We start from the raw sequence: 13,013 nt of genomic DNA, 5'->3' as shown, positions 1-13,013 counted from the left end.
CTGCAGCCTCAACCTCCCAGCTTCAAGCATTCCTCCCACCTCAGTTCCCCGAGTAGCTGGGACTACAGGCATGTACCACCAAGCCCGGTTAATTTTTGCATTTTTTTTTTTTTTAATGATGAGGTTTCACCATGTTTCCCAAGCTAGTCTTGAACTTTTAGGCTCAAGGGATCTGCCCGCCTTGGCCTCACAAAATGCTGGGATTACAGGTGTGAGCCACTGCAACCGCCCCATTTCATTAACTTTCATTAAGTTTGAATCAGAGAATCTGTTTCAGAATTCCATCTTAATCTCAAATTGGAGAATGTTGTTGTTCATTCAGACTCCTTATTTCCACTTAGGAAAGTGGGCCAGTGTATTACTAAATAAATTTCCCAAAGACATGTTTTCAGTTACAATGAACATTGAATCGTGCAGTTTTATAGCTAATTTTGTGTGCCCTGGGGGATTAAAAAGAAAATCAAGAATTGAGGAAGGTTGGAATGGCCACCAAAAATCTAAATCATTAGTCGCATCAAGGTGTTTCTTATGTCTTAATAGCTCAGTCATAACATGTAACTGGTTTTGCTATTAAAATGTTTTTCTGTTAATTGAATCTTTTGAAAAAATAATCTGATGGAACAGGTTGATGAAAAGGTAAATAAATACTGAAAAATTTAAGATGTATTTTCCTTTAGCCATTGAAAGGAATGCTGTGTACCCTGCCTTTTGTTTTGTTGTTGTTGTTGTTGTTGTTTTTAGACAGAATCTTGCCTATTGCCCAGGACAGAGTGCAGTGATGCGATTTTGGCTCACTGCAACCTTTGCCTCCTGGGTTCAAGTGATTATTGTGCCTAAGCCTCCCAAGTAGCTGGGATTGCAGGTGCCTGCCACCACACCCAGCTACTTTTTATATTTTTAGTAGAGATGGGGTTTCTTTATGTTGGCCAGGCTGGTCTCAAACTCCTGGCCTCAAATGATTTACCTGCCTCGGCCTCCCAAAGTGCTGGGATTACAGGCATGAGGCCCAGAGGTACCCTGCTTTTTTTGCTTAAAGCTCCTAGAAGACAGACAACTAATAAGTGTCGGAGCCTGAATGCAAATTCAGGTTTTTCTGCTGCTTGAACTTCTCAGTGCACAAAAATTGTGATATAACTAATTGAAGACATATAGAGAAGGAAATCAGTAAATATTTTTAATGCATTATAAAATGAAATATTTACCTATCAAATAAGCTAAGTTTTCAGAATGGGGTAGTACTTAAATACCAAAAGCCCATGTGTGGCTGCGGGGGGGTGTAACTTAGTACAACCTTTTTGGGAAACAGTCATACTATATAAAAATCATTAGAAGCATTCATGGCCACTGACTAGAAGGAAATATTCCAAAATGTTAATAGTTATGTCTTGAAACAAGTGTTTTCCAAATTTTCCTCATTTAACATGTTATTTTTATAAATAGGGATGTTTTAACCCCACTTGGTGGTTTAATTTTAGGGAAATAATTCTAATTACAGAATAAAGATTATCCAAAAGTATTCAACAACTATATTTTTAGTAATGAAAAATTAGAAATAAGTTAAATGTCCAACTGAGCAGAATGTGCCGAAGTAAGCAGTGATACTTCTAAGGGAAGCATGTTAAGATTTTTTTTTTTAGGCCGGGCGCGGTGGCTCAAGCCTGTAATCCCAGCACTTTGGGAGGCCGAGACAGGCGGATCACGAGGTCATGAGATAGAGACCATCCTGGCTAACACGGTGAAAATCTTTTTTTTTTTTTTTTTTGGAGACAGAATTTTGCTCTTGTTGCCCTGGCTGGAGTGTAGTGGCGCAATCTCGTCTCACTGTAGCCTCCACCTCCCAGGTTCAAGCAATTCTCCTGCCTCAGCCTCTCAAGTAGCTGGGATTACAGGTGCCCACCACCACACTGGGCTAATTTTTTGTACTTTTAGTAGAGATGGGGTTTCACCATATTGGCCAGGCTAGTTTCAAACTCCTGACCTCAGGTGATCCACCCACCTCGGCCTCCAAAAGTGCTGGGATTACAGGCATGAGCCACCATGCCCAGCCTGCATGTTAAGATTTAAGAGATTTCATAGAAATTTAAAAAGTTTATGATAGAAAAAGCCAGATGCAAATTTGTTTATATAGTATGTGATTACAGATAAATATTTTTATGAAGATACAGCAACATAGTGGAAGAAGATTCAGTAGTTTATCAGTGATTATGTTTGGATATTGAGATTCAAGTAATTTTTCTCCTTTGTACTTTTTAATATTTTTCAGATTTATCATGTACTGAAGTTGTAAAGTATTTTTCTAACATGAGGTAAAACTACAGCTAATGTTTTCCTAGGCGGCCACTTGGTAATACTCTGTTCGTATTATCTGAAGATTTAGTTTTTTGTGGGGAGGGCGGCATTTGATAATGTCTTATTTTCTTCTGTCCAAATGGAATGGGCATTTTTGTATCATTTCTTAGATCTGAAACTCAGCACCGAGGCTCTGCTCCCCACTCTGAGAGTGATCTACCAGAGCAAGAAGAGGAGATTCTGGGATCTGATGATGATGAGCAGGAAGATCCTAATGATTATTGTAAAGGTAAGTTCATAAGGAGGTATGAAGTGAGACATGATCCATCTATTTGCAGTTTCTCATTTGGATGTTTGATCTATCAGCATAAACACAGTTTTATTGCTGTTTACTTGTATCCTTTTCTCTAAAACTTAGGAAATAGTATTTGTTCTTAGTCTGACTTAATTTATCAAAGCCTGATTTTATATTAAATGTTTTTACCTTTTTCCTCTTTAAAAGTTATAATACATATTTACCTTAGAAAATTCCAGAGCTGTGTTAAACAGAAAAGAGTGTAAAAGCCTTCTGCAATGCTATCAGCCACATATAACCATGGTAACATTTTGGCATACAGATTTTTACAAAATACCTTCTTACTACTTTTTTTCTCATAGTGATGGCTGTTAAGTTAAACTGGAATTACAGACACTTAAATGGTGTCATCAGGTTGCCTGTTACCTTTTCTGTTTCTTAATGAGACTTTCCAGAGTCTTTGGGTAGGAACACAAAATGGAATGTATCATACCATCTAGGAGAAGAACATGGCCCTTGTTGTCAGCTGGCAAAGATAAATATGAAAATACCTTGATTCTTGCCACTGTTGGCAGCTTTTTTGAGGCCTTCCTCTGTTTTCTGCTTTTTAGGGGTTTTTTTGTTTTGTTTTTTGAGACAGAGTTGCCCAGGCTGGAGTGCTGTGGAGTCTCAGCCTCCTGCAGCCTCTGACTCCTGAGTTCAAGCGATTCTCATGCCTCAGGCACCCACCACCATGCCTGGCTAATTTTTGGGGTTTTTTGTTTGTTTTTGTTTGTTTGTTTGTTTTTTGTGTTTTTGTTTTTTTGTTTTTGAGAAGGAGTTTCGCTCTGTTGCCCAGGCTGAAGTGCAGTTGGTATGATCTCAGCTCGCTGCAACCTCTGCCTCCCGGGTTCACGCCATTTTCCTGCCTCAGCCTCTAGAATAGCTGGGACTACAGGCGCCTGCCACCATACCCGGATAACTTTTTGTATTTTTTCAGTAGAGACGGGGTTTCACCGTGTTAGCCAGATGGTCTCGATCTCCTGACCTTGTGATCTGCCTGCCTCGGCCTCCCAAAGTGCTGGGATTACAGGCATGAGCCACCTCGCCTGGCCATTTGTTTGTTTGTTTGTTTTTGTTTGTTTGTTTTGAGACAATCTCACTCTGTCACCCAGGCTGGAGTGCAGTGGCATGATCTCAGCTCACTGCATCCTCTGCCTCCTGGGTTCAAGCAATTCTCCTGCCTCAGCCTCCCGAGTAGCTGGGACTACAGGCATGCGCCATGACACCAGCCAATTTTTGTATTTTTAGTAGAAGACACGGTTTCACCATGTTGGCCAGGCTGGTCTCGAACTCTTGACCGCAAATGATCCACCCTCCTCAGCCTCCCAAAGTGCTGGGATTACAGGCGTGAGCCACTGCACCTGGGCTGTTTGTTTTTATTTAGAGGAACAAAATCCTGTTTGCTTACTTGTTTTTGTTTGTTTTGTTTTTTGCTAAATAAACAATTATTCTGTCTCCTAAAAAACACCTGAGAGTGTAATTGTAAATGATATATATTAGATATATATGTTTAGATAAACCTATTGGATTATTGAGAGACAAGAATATTGTGATATACAACCTTTTTATTGTTTTTGGATGAGGCTGTTGTAGGCTCAATCTAAATCATTAATCTTATTCACTTTTTTAATAACATGAAGTCAGTAATACTATGTGGCTGATTTGACTATTAAGGTTTTCTTCTGTTGAATTGATTGTATAAAAGAAACTTTTTGGTGATAAAAGGTATATAGATGTTGAAAAATGTGATGTAAAAATGCCTTTTCTTACCATTGTTTCTTGTCCTGGTTTTTCTGATTTCCCCTGTGTCTTCCAGGAGGTTATCATCTTGTGAAAATTGGAGATCTATTCAATGGGAGATATCATGTGATCCGAAAGTTAGGCTGGGGACACTTTTCAACAGTATGGTTATCATGGGATATTCAGTAAGTTTTAGTGGTTCTGTAAAAGAATTAGTTAGATGATGTCTGAATATGTTTGTCTGAGTTTCCACTGCTGATCCAGACTTCAATCTATCTCTAGCCTGATACATTTATCAGAATTTTGTTGTTGGCAATAGTCTCTATATTCTTGGAGAAATCACTTTTCTTTCGTGAAGAATCGGTATTATATATCTCTCTTTCTACTTTAGAGACAAGAGTGATTAAATTAATGCCGGTAAAGCTTTTGTCATTTGATTTTTTTGTTATTTTTATCGTTTTCTTTTCACCCAAATATTTCTTCTGGCTGCCTGTGGGAAAATATTACAGCTATTAACCTTTTAGTTTTTGCCTATATACAGATACACAGAACACTTGGAATTTGGTAATACCTTTCCCCTTATTTATCCTCATTTTGAAGTTTTGCTTGAAATTCAGGGAGATATTCAAAAGAAGGATTTTAACTCAGAGAAAATGTTCAACAACTGAGATTATCTGAGAACAGATCTTTTATTCTTCCTACAAATGAAATCTGGCCAGTTAGCATCATTAACAAGTACAAATGTTCCCATAGAAGTAGCTTGTTTGGGCTACAGGGAAACATGAAATCAGTATTTGTCCTTTTTAACCATCTTATAGCTAAACCTTAGCTTCCTAAAGTAAGGGTAGGCTATGTAGTCTTAATTGCCTGTGTTTGTTTCTTAGGGGGAAGAAATTTGTGGCAATGAAAGTAGTTAAAAGTGCTGAACATTACACCGAAACAGCACTGGATGAAATCCGGTTGCTGAAGTCAGTGAGTATTAGATTATATGTATGAATGCAAAGAATTATAAAATATCAAGTTTCATTGAATTAAAGCACACCAAGTGGAGACTCTTCAGCATGGATAATTTTCTCTATAAAGTTCTAGTATCCTTAAAGAGGTTAAGGAAGACAACAATATTTACACATTCCATGCATGTAGTAGGGAACTGGTGGGAAATGCTATGATTAGAATTCTTCTTACACACATGAACCAAAAAAAACCTTTCAAATGAATAAAAATATTCACTGAGCATGTTTTACAGGCCAGGTAACTACTGTCATAATGTTTTTCTTTCCTACTATGGTTAAAAGGAAAGTTGTGTAAATAAATGTATAGCATCTTTTTTGTTGTTTTCAAATATGTTATAGAATACATAATATAAAAATACTATATTTACTGATTCCATTTATACCTGGAAACTGAGATAAATTCTATAAAAAATGTACTTTTAATTTTGTTTTAAATTAGGAATATGCCATTGTGGTAGAAGGAACTTAAACTCAGAATTAGAAAACCTGGGTTTAGGTCACCTTTACCCCGATATGTTCTCCATGTTACCGTGTTTTTCTTTCTGAGTTTTAGATTTTTTATTCATAAAGTGAGAATGTTGCACCAGGAGATTTCTGTGGCAGTACTTTTCTTATTTTCAACTCCTGTCCTCAAGTGATCTGCCTTACTAGCCTCCAGAGTAACTGGGGTTACAGGCACAAGCCACTGCACCTGGCTTAAGACAGTACTTTTCAGAATGTGCATTTGTGACAAGTTTAGGAGCCTTGTACCTACCCAAAAGTAAATACTGTTTTCTTCATTGAGAAAGTTTTTCCATGAAAAAAAAAAATGTTGGCTGAAATAAACAGTGCTGTTGGTGCTATAGTTGATTCGCATCCTGCAAAAGCTGCTTAGTTCCTCATAACCTGGTAATCTGCAGTTAATTTGGAGGCCACACTTTGATATCAGGGAGCAAAATAGTTTAGCAAAATTAGAAAAATAGTTCCTGTTGGTTGTATTTCCTCTTATGAATTGACTAAGATTTTTCTCCATTAAAGCTATTGAAATTTTAGTGTATTTTAAAGATAGATTTATGTGAGCTCTTTCTTGTAGTTAATTTGCTGTAAGTATTCTTCCCATACCATTTGGCTTATTTCCATGCTTTACTGTCTTTTCCCCACTACAGGTTCGCAATTCAGACCCTAATGATCCAAACAGAGAGATGGTTGTTCAACTACTAGATGACTTTAAAATATCAGGAGTTAATGGAACACGTATCCTTTTAAAAACCTATTTGAGAATAAATCATCCCAATCCCAAAGAAAGGAACTAGATTTGTTGTGTAGATGGCCTTGGTGTCTTTTCTCAAGGCAAACTATAATAAAATTACCTCTTTTATTGTACACTTCTGAACACAGATCTGAATTTTGTCTGATTTTGTGTGGTGTGATTTTTCAGGATATTGCTTTAAGTTTTTTGTCCCCTTTTCAGGCAATTAGACCGAAATCAAAGAAACTTTTAGAAAATGCCTTGTATCACCAAGTAAAGAATCTATGATTTTTGTTAGCACAGAAACCTTAAGGGAAGTAATTTATTATGAAAAATAGTGTGCTGGCTGGGCATGGTGGCTCACACCTGTAATCCCAGCACTTTGGGAGACCGAGGCAGGTGGATAACCTGAGGTCAGGAGTTCGAGACCCACCTGGCAAACATGGTGAAACCCTGTTTCTACTAAAATACAAGAATTAGCTGGGCGTGGTGACAGTAATCCCAGCTACTGGGGAGGCTGAGGCTGGAGAATCACTTGAACCCGGGAGACAGAGGTTGCAGTGAGCCGAGATTGAGCCCACTGCACTCCAGCCTGGGCGACAGAGCCGGACTCTGTCTTAAAAAAAAAAAAAAAAAGATACTGTCTAAAAGAAAGAAAGAGAAAGATAAAGGAAGAAACTGGGTAAACAATTTAAAGTATGATTGTATTTATTATACTAAGCCTCAACTTTGAAGAGGCTGTGAATGTAGATTATGTTTAGAGTCTAAAAGGGTGTAATTATTCATGTTCTGTTATAATGAAAAACTGACTTGTTTTATGTTTTTATCTGGATTTTTAGAATTGTAGAATTGGAAGGAACTGTAGCTGATTTTCTTCACAGGTATCAAAGTGATGTGCGGTGAGCTAATTGAAAAGTTGTTGAAACAGCTATGCTTATAAAGGTCAATCAGATTTTTCAGTAAAAGTTGAAGTCGAATCTTACTTAGATTGGAGAATCTAAAATACCTGTTTATAAGCTAGTCTTAAAATGTATAAAGACATTTCATATATTATTTTACTTTTCATGCATGTTTAGCTTCCTTTAATGCACATTCCTAATTGCTGTTGATCTTTTTTTATTTAAAGGAGACAGGATTACATGTGACTGTAGTTTCATGTAGACTATGGGAAGAGATTTGAACAGAGAAGCAGGAAGGAAGTTGGAAAGGAGAGAAAACAGTTGATAATGTGGAAAGACTATTGTTCTAAAGTCAATTCTGAGTCATTTCTTAGAAAAATACAAATCACAGATCCCCCAGATGTCTAAGGAAAACTGCTGCAACCATCTTAAAACAGTATCTTGTGCTTATTGTGGTCATTTTGTAGATGGCTTTCTCTCTCTCTCTCTCTCTCTCTCTGTGTGTGTGTGTGTGTGTGTGTGTGTGTGTGTGTGTGTGTGTGTGTGTTTTCAAAGAATTAATAATTCTAACCAAGAAATTTTTAAAAAACACAGGGTGTCACGATGGCCGTATCTGTTTTTTCTATTATTTAATCTTGTAATGTTTTTCATTGTGCCAGATTTCTTTACTAATTTGCGAAAGTTCCAAGTAAAACTATGGATCTCCCCGGTAATGCTGAGTACCTTTATTTGACCCTAACTAAGCAAAGAAGGCTTTTTAACTATTGAAATATCTTAGTATGTTTGAATTTCAAGTTCCAAGATATTTTTCTTTTCTTTTTCTTTTTTTTTTTTAGATGGAGTGTCATTCTTGTTCCCTAGGCTGGAGTTCAATGGCACGATTTCGGCTTGCTATAACCTCTGCCTCCCGGGTTCAAATGATTCTCCTGCCTTAGCCTCCCAAGTAGCTGGGATTACAGGTGCATGCCACCATGCCCAGCTAATTTTGTATTTTTCATAGAGACGGGGTTTCTCCATGTTGGTCAGGCTGGTCTCACACTCCTGACCTCAGGTGATCTGCCCGCCTCGGCCTCCCAGAGTGCTGGGATAACAGGTGTGAGCTACTGCGCCCTGCCCTCAAGATATTTTTCAAACATTGCTAGGTGATTTCTCTGTAGCTTCTGTCCATTGATTCCCTATTTTCTTTTCTCCCTTTGTTCTTAGCCATTTTTTCCTTTCTTCATCTTTATCTCCCAGCTGTCTTTGCTCCTGCATTATTTACTACTATTAGAGATTGAAAGGATATAACTCAGAACACTATGTTAAGGGTTAGTAATGGCTCATGTCACTCTCCTGCCCTTACCCATTTTCCCAACATAACATACCCACACAGAGCTGTACATTCACATTCGTGTGTTTATGTTTGTTCAGGCATTTTTTTCTCTGGACCACTATCGTTTCTCATATTAAAATATAAAGGACACTAAACTAGAAAGTTAGTTCTTACAGAATTCCATGTAAACTGGCTCACTCTACTTGCCTGGAGGGTGAGGGGAAAAGAATGATTAAGAAGGAGGACAGTTGGTTTCTCTGTATAATGTTGACATTAGCCGGTCATTATTATCTACCTATATGACTTCCTATGTCTTTAGGATACTTTTTTTTTTCATGCTATATGCTGTCTTTTTTGCTAGCTCCTTTTATTCATAATGTGCCCTAAATGTGCTTACTCAATAATGTAAGCCTTTTATTTTCAGCCTTTTGTTATTTTCTTTCCACTGTCTCCTCAAGAGATTTTTTTTAAATTTAACCTTGTGATTTCAATTACCAGTGCTTCTGATTGCTACTCATTAGCTTTCTTTCACTCCAATTATTTGGCTCTTCCTTTTTGCCAATTGATTATGATGTTCTATCAAATATTTTTTTAAGCTACTATATGTTTGGTCATTTTAATATCACTGCTTACAAATTAAAACAACATTTTCAAATTGTAATATTTCTCTCAACAAATAAAAAGCAGATCAAAGCTAGAAACATTAAGAGAATAGCTTTACAATCCTGTTCTATGTTTAGTCTTTTTAAGTAATCTGCATTTTAAATAATCTTGTTTTGACAAATTTTTTATTTAATTGCTTTTTAATTTTTATGTATTTATTTATTTTGAGACAGAGTTTCGTTCTTGTTGCCCAGACTGGAATGCAGTGGCTCAATCTTGGCTCATTGCAACCTCCGCCTTCTGGGTTCAAGTGATTCTCCTGCCTCACCCTCCCGAGTAGCTGGGATTAGAGGTGCACACCACCACGCGCAGTTACTTTTTGTGTTTTTAGTAGAGGCAGGGTTTTGCCATGTTGATGAGGTTGGTCTCTAACTCCTGACTTCAGGTGATCCACCCGCCACAGCCTCCCAAAGTGCTGGGATTACAAGCGTGAGCCACCGTGCCCAGCCTATTTAATTCCTTGTTTAAAAACATTTCTTGGCCAGGTGCAGTGGCTCACGCCTGTAATCCTAGCACTTTGGGAGGCCAAGGCGGGTGGATCACGAGGTCAGAAGTTCAAGACCAGACTGGCCAACATGGTGAAACCCCTCTCTACTAAAAATACAAAAATTAGCGAGGCGTGGTGGCACGTGCCTGTAATCCCAGCTACTTGGGAGGCTGAGGTAGGAGAATCGTTTGAACCCGGAAGGCGGAGGTTGCAGTGACCTGAGATCATGCCACTGCACTCCAGCCTGTGTGACGGAGCAAGACTCCACCACGGGGGGGTAAAAAATTTTTTTTTCCCAGCAGAATCGTAGGTAAATTTCAAATGTAAAGAAGTAGGAATAATTTAACGAATCCCCACAGATCCATTACCCATTTCAGGAGTTATCAGCTTATAGCCAATCTTGTTTTGTCTGTACCTCCTGATAATTCTGTAGCCAATCTTAAACATTTTATCAGTAATTGTTTTAGAGTGCATTTCTAAACGGCAAGGACTCTTAAAATATAACCTAGCCAGTCACTGTATCTCATGCCTGTAATCCCAGCACCTTGTGAAGCTGAGGTGTTCAAGACTAGCCTGGGCAGCATAGCAAGACCCTGTCTCTACAAAAATAAAAAATACTAGATAGGCATGGTAGCTCATGCCTGTAGTCCCAGCTGCTTGGGAGGCTGAAGCAGCAGGGTCACTTGAGCCTGGGAGTTTGAGGCTGCAGTGAGCTGTGATAGCACCACTATACTCTAGTGTGGCTGGCAGAACAAGATGCATTCTCTGACAAAAAGATTTGTTAAATAAGAAGATAACCTGAATGCAATTATTATACCAAAAAAAAAAAAAAAATTGGGGCCAGTTTTAGTCACAAGTTTCTCTAGTCAGTGTTTCAATCTCTCCAAATGTCTTGTGCTTTATTTTGTTTTTGTCTGCTGCTGCTGCTGCTATTACTACTGCTACTACTGGTTGTTGTTATTGTTCTTATTGTTCTTCTTCCTCTTTGGTCTAATTTTTTCTTTATTGTGGTAAAGTACACATAACATAAAATTGTGCAGTCATTACCATCATCCATCTTCATACGTTTTTGTCTAGTAAAACTGAAACTCTACCTGTTAAATGACTATTAGATCTCATTGGTTTATTGTGTTAAGTCCTCTGTTTCCTTGCTCATCTTCTGTTTGCTTGTTCTAAACATTATTGAGAGTGTGGCATTAAAGTCAACTATTATTGTAGAACTATTTCTCCCTTTAATTATGTCAATTTTTGTTTAATATAGTTTGGTGGTCTTTTAATAAGTATGTAAATGTCTATAATTGTTATATCTTGGTGGTATGTTGAACCTTTTATTAATATATATAATATCCTTCTTTATCTCTTGCAACTTTTTCTGATTTAAAGTTTATTTTGTCTGATATTAGTATAGCCACCCCTGATTTCTTTTGGTTACTATTTGCATGGAATCTTTTCTTCAACCTTTCACTTTTAATCTGTTTGTGTATTTGGATCTAAAGTGAGTCTCTTGTAGACAGCATATAGTTGGATCTTTTTTTATATATATATTCTACCAAACCAAAGTTATATGAACTTTTAGACTAATAATTATTATTTGACATATTGGGTTTTTAAATCATGTAGAAAACAAAAAGAGTTATAAACCATTATTACAATAATACTAGCTTTTATAATTACTCAAGTATTTACCTTCATTGATAATCTTTATTTCTTCATATGGATGCCTGGCTTTGTGTTATTGTTTAGTGTCTTTTCATTTCACCTTATAGGACTCCCTTGACCATTTCTTACAGGGCACATCTGGTAATGAACTCGATCAGCTTCTGTTTACATGGGATGTCTTAATTTTTCTCTCACTTTTGAAATACTGTTTTGCTTAATACAGGATTCTTGGTTGACATTATTTTTCTTTTAGTATTTCGAATATATTGGCCCACTGCTTTCTGGCCTCCAAAATTTCTAATGAGAAACTTGCTGATAATCTTATTGAGGATCCCTTGTATGTGAAGAGTCACTCTTCTTGATGCTTTCAAGATTCCCTCTTTATCTTTCAAAAGTTTGATTATAATATGTCTTGGTGTGGGTCTCTTCGAGTTCATCTTACTTGATGCTCATTAAGCTTCTTGGATCCATGTCTTTCATCAAATTTGAGAAGTTTTCAACCATTGTTTTTTTCAAATATTCTCTCTGGCTGTTTCTTCTTTTTTATTTTTTTATTTTTTTATTTTGAGATGGAGTCTCACCACTTTGTCACCCAGTCTGGAGTACAGTGGTGCAATCTCAGCTTACTGCAATCTCTGCCTCCCGGGTTCAAGCTGTTCTCCTGCCTCAGCCTTCCGAGTAGCTGGGATTACAGGTGCACACCACCACACGCAGCTAATTTTTGTGTATCAGTAGAGATGAGATTTCACCACGTTGGCCAGGCTGGTCTCGAAGTCCTGACCTCAAGTGATCTGCTTGCCTTGGCCTCCCAAAGTGCTGAGATTACAGGCGTGAGCCACCGTGCCCAGCCTCCTCCTCTGTTCTTCTGGGACTGCCACAGTGTATATTTGGTCTACTTGATGAAGTCCCACAGGTCCCTTAAGCCTCTTCACTTTTCTTCAATCTTTTTTCTTTCTGTTCCTCACACTTGATAATTTCCATCATCCTAACTTCAGGTTTGCTGATTCTTTCTTCTGGCTACCCAGATCTGCCTTTGAATCCCTCTAGTTAATTTTTTATTTCGGTTATTGTACTTTTCAGCACCAGAATTCCTTTGGTTTCTTCTTAGTTTTTTTTTTTAATCGTTATTAATATTTCCATTTTGTTTATATATTGTTTTCTTGACTTTCTCCACATCTTTTGTTCTTTGAGCTTTTTTTTTTTTTTTTTTCCCCTAAGATAAGGTCTTGCTCTGTCAAGGTCTTCACACCACCCAGGCTGGAGTGTGGTGTTGGGAACACGGCTCACATCAGCCTTGACTACCCAGACTCAAGTGCTTCTCCTGCCTAAGCCTCCAGACTACGGGTGCATACCACCACACCCAGCTAATTTTTAAACTTTTTGTAG

The 13,013-nt window shown here is 37.7% G+C and overlaps 1 protein-coding gene across 3 annotated transcripts in view; it reads left to right on the top strand.

Annotated features, from left to right (window-relative positions):
- Positions 1-13,013, top strand: part of SRPK1 (SRSF protein kinase 1) — a 90,591-nt gene that overhangs the window by 29,122 nt on the left and 48,456 nt on the right. For all 3 annotated transcript variants that reach the window (XM_025383094.1, XM_025383093.1, XM_025383095.1), the window contains 4 exons: positions 2,460-2,578; positions 4,443-4,551; positions 5,251-5,338; positions 6,525-6,612. In XM_025383094.1, the coding sequence (XP_025238879.1) occupies positions 2,460-2,578; positions 4,443-4,551; positions 5,251-5,338; positions 6,525-6,612 (404 nt within the window). The remainder of the gene's footprint in view (positions 1-2,459; positions 2,579-4,442; positions 4,552-5,250; positions 5,339-6,524; positions 6,613-13,013) is intronic.

The sequence above is a fragment of the Theropithecus gelada genome, chromosome 4, assembly GCF_003255815.1.
Source record: "Theropithecus gelada isolate Dixy chromosome 4, Tgel_1.0, whole genome shotgun sequence".
Lineage (NCBI taxonomy): Eukaryota > Metazoa > Chordata > Mammalia > Primates > Cercopithecidae > Theropithecus > Theropithecus gelada.
Note: the sequence above shows the minus strand (reverse complement) of the source record. Positions and strands in the feature narration are given on the sequence as shown.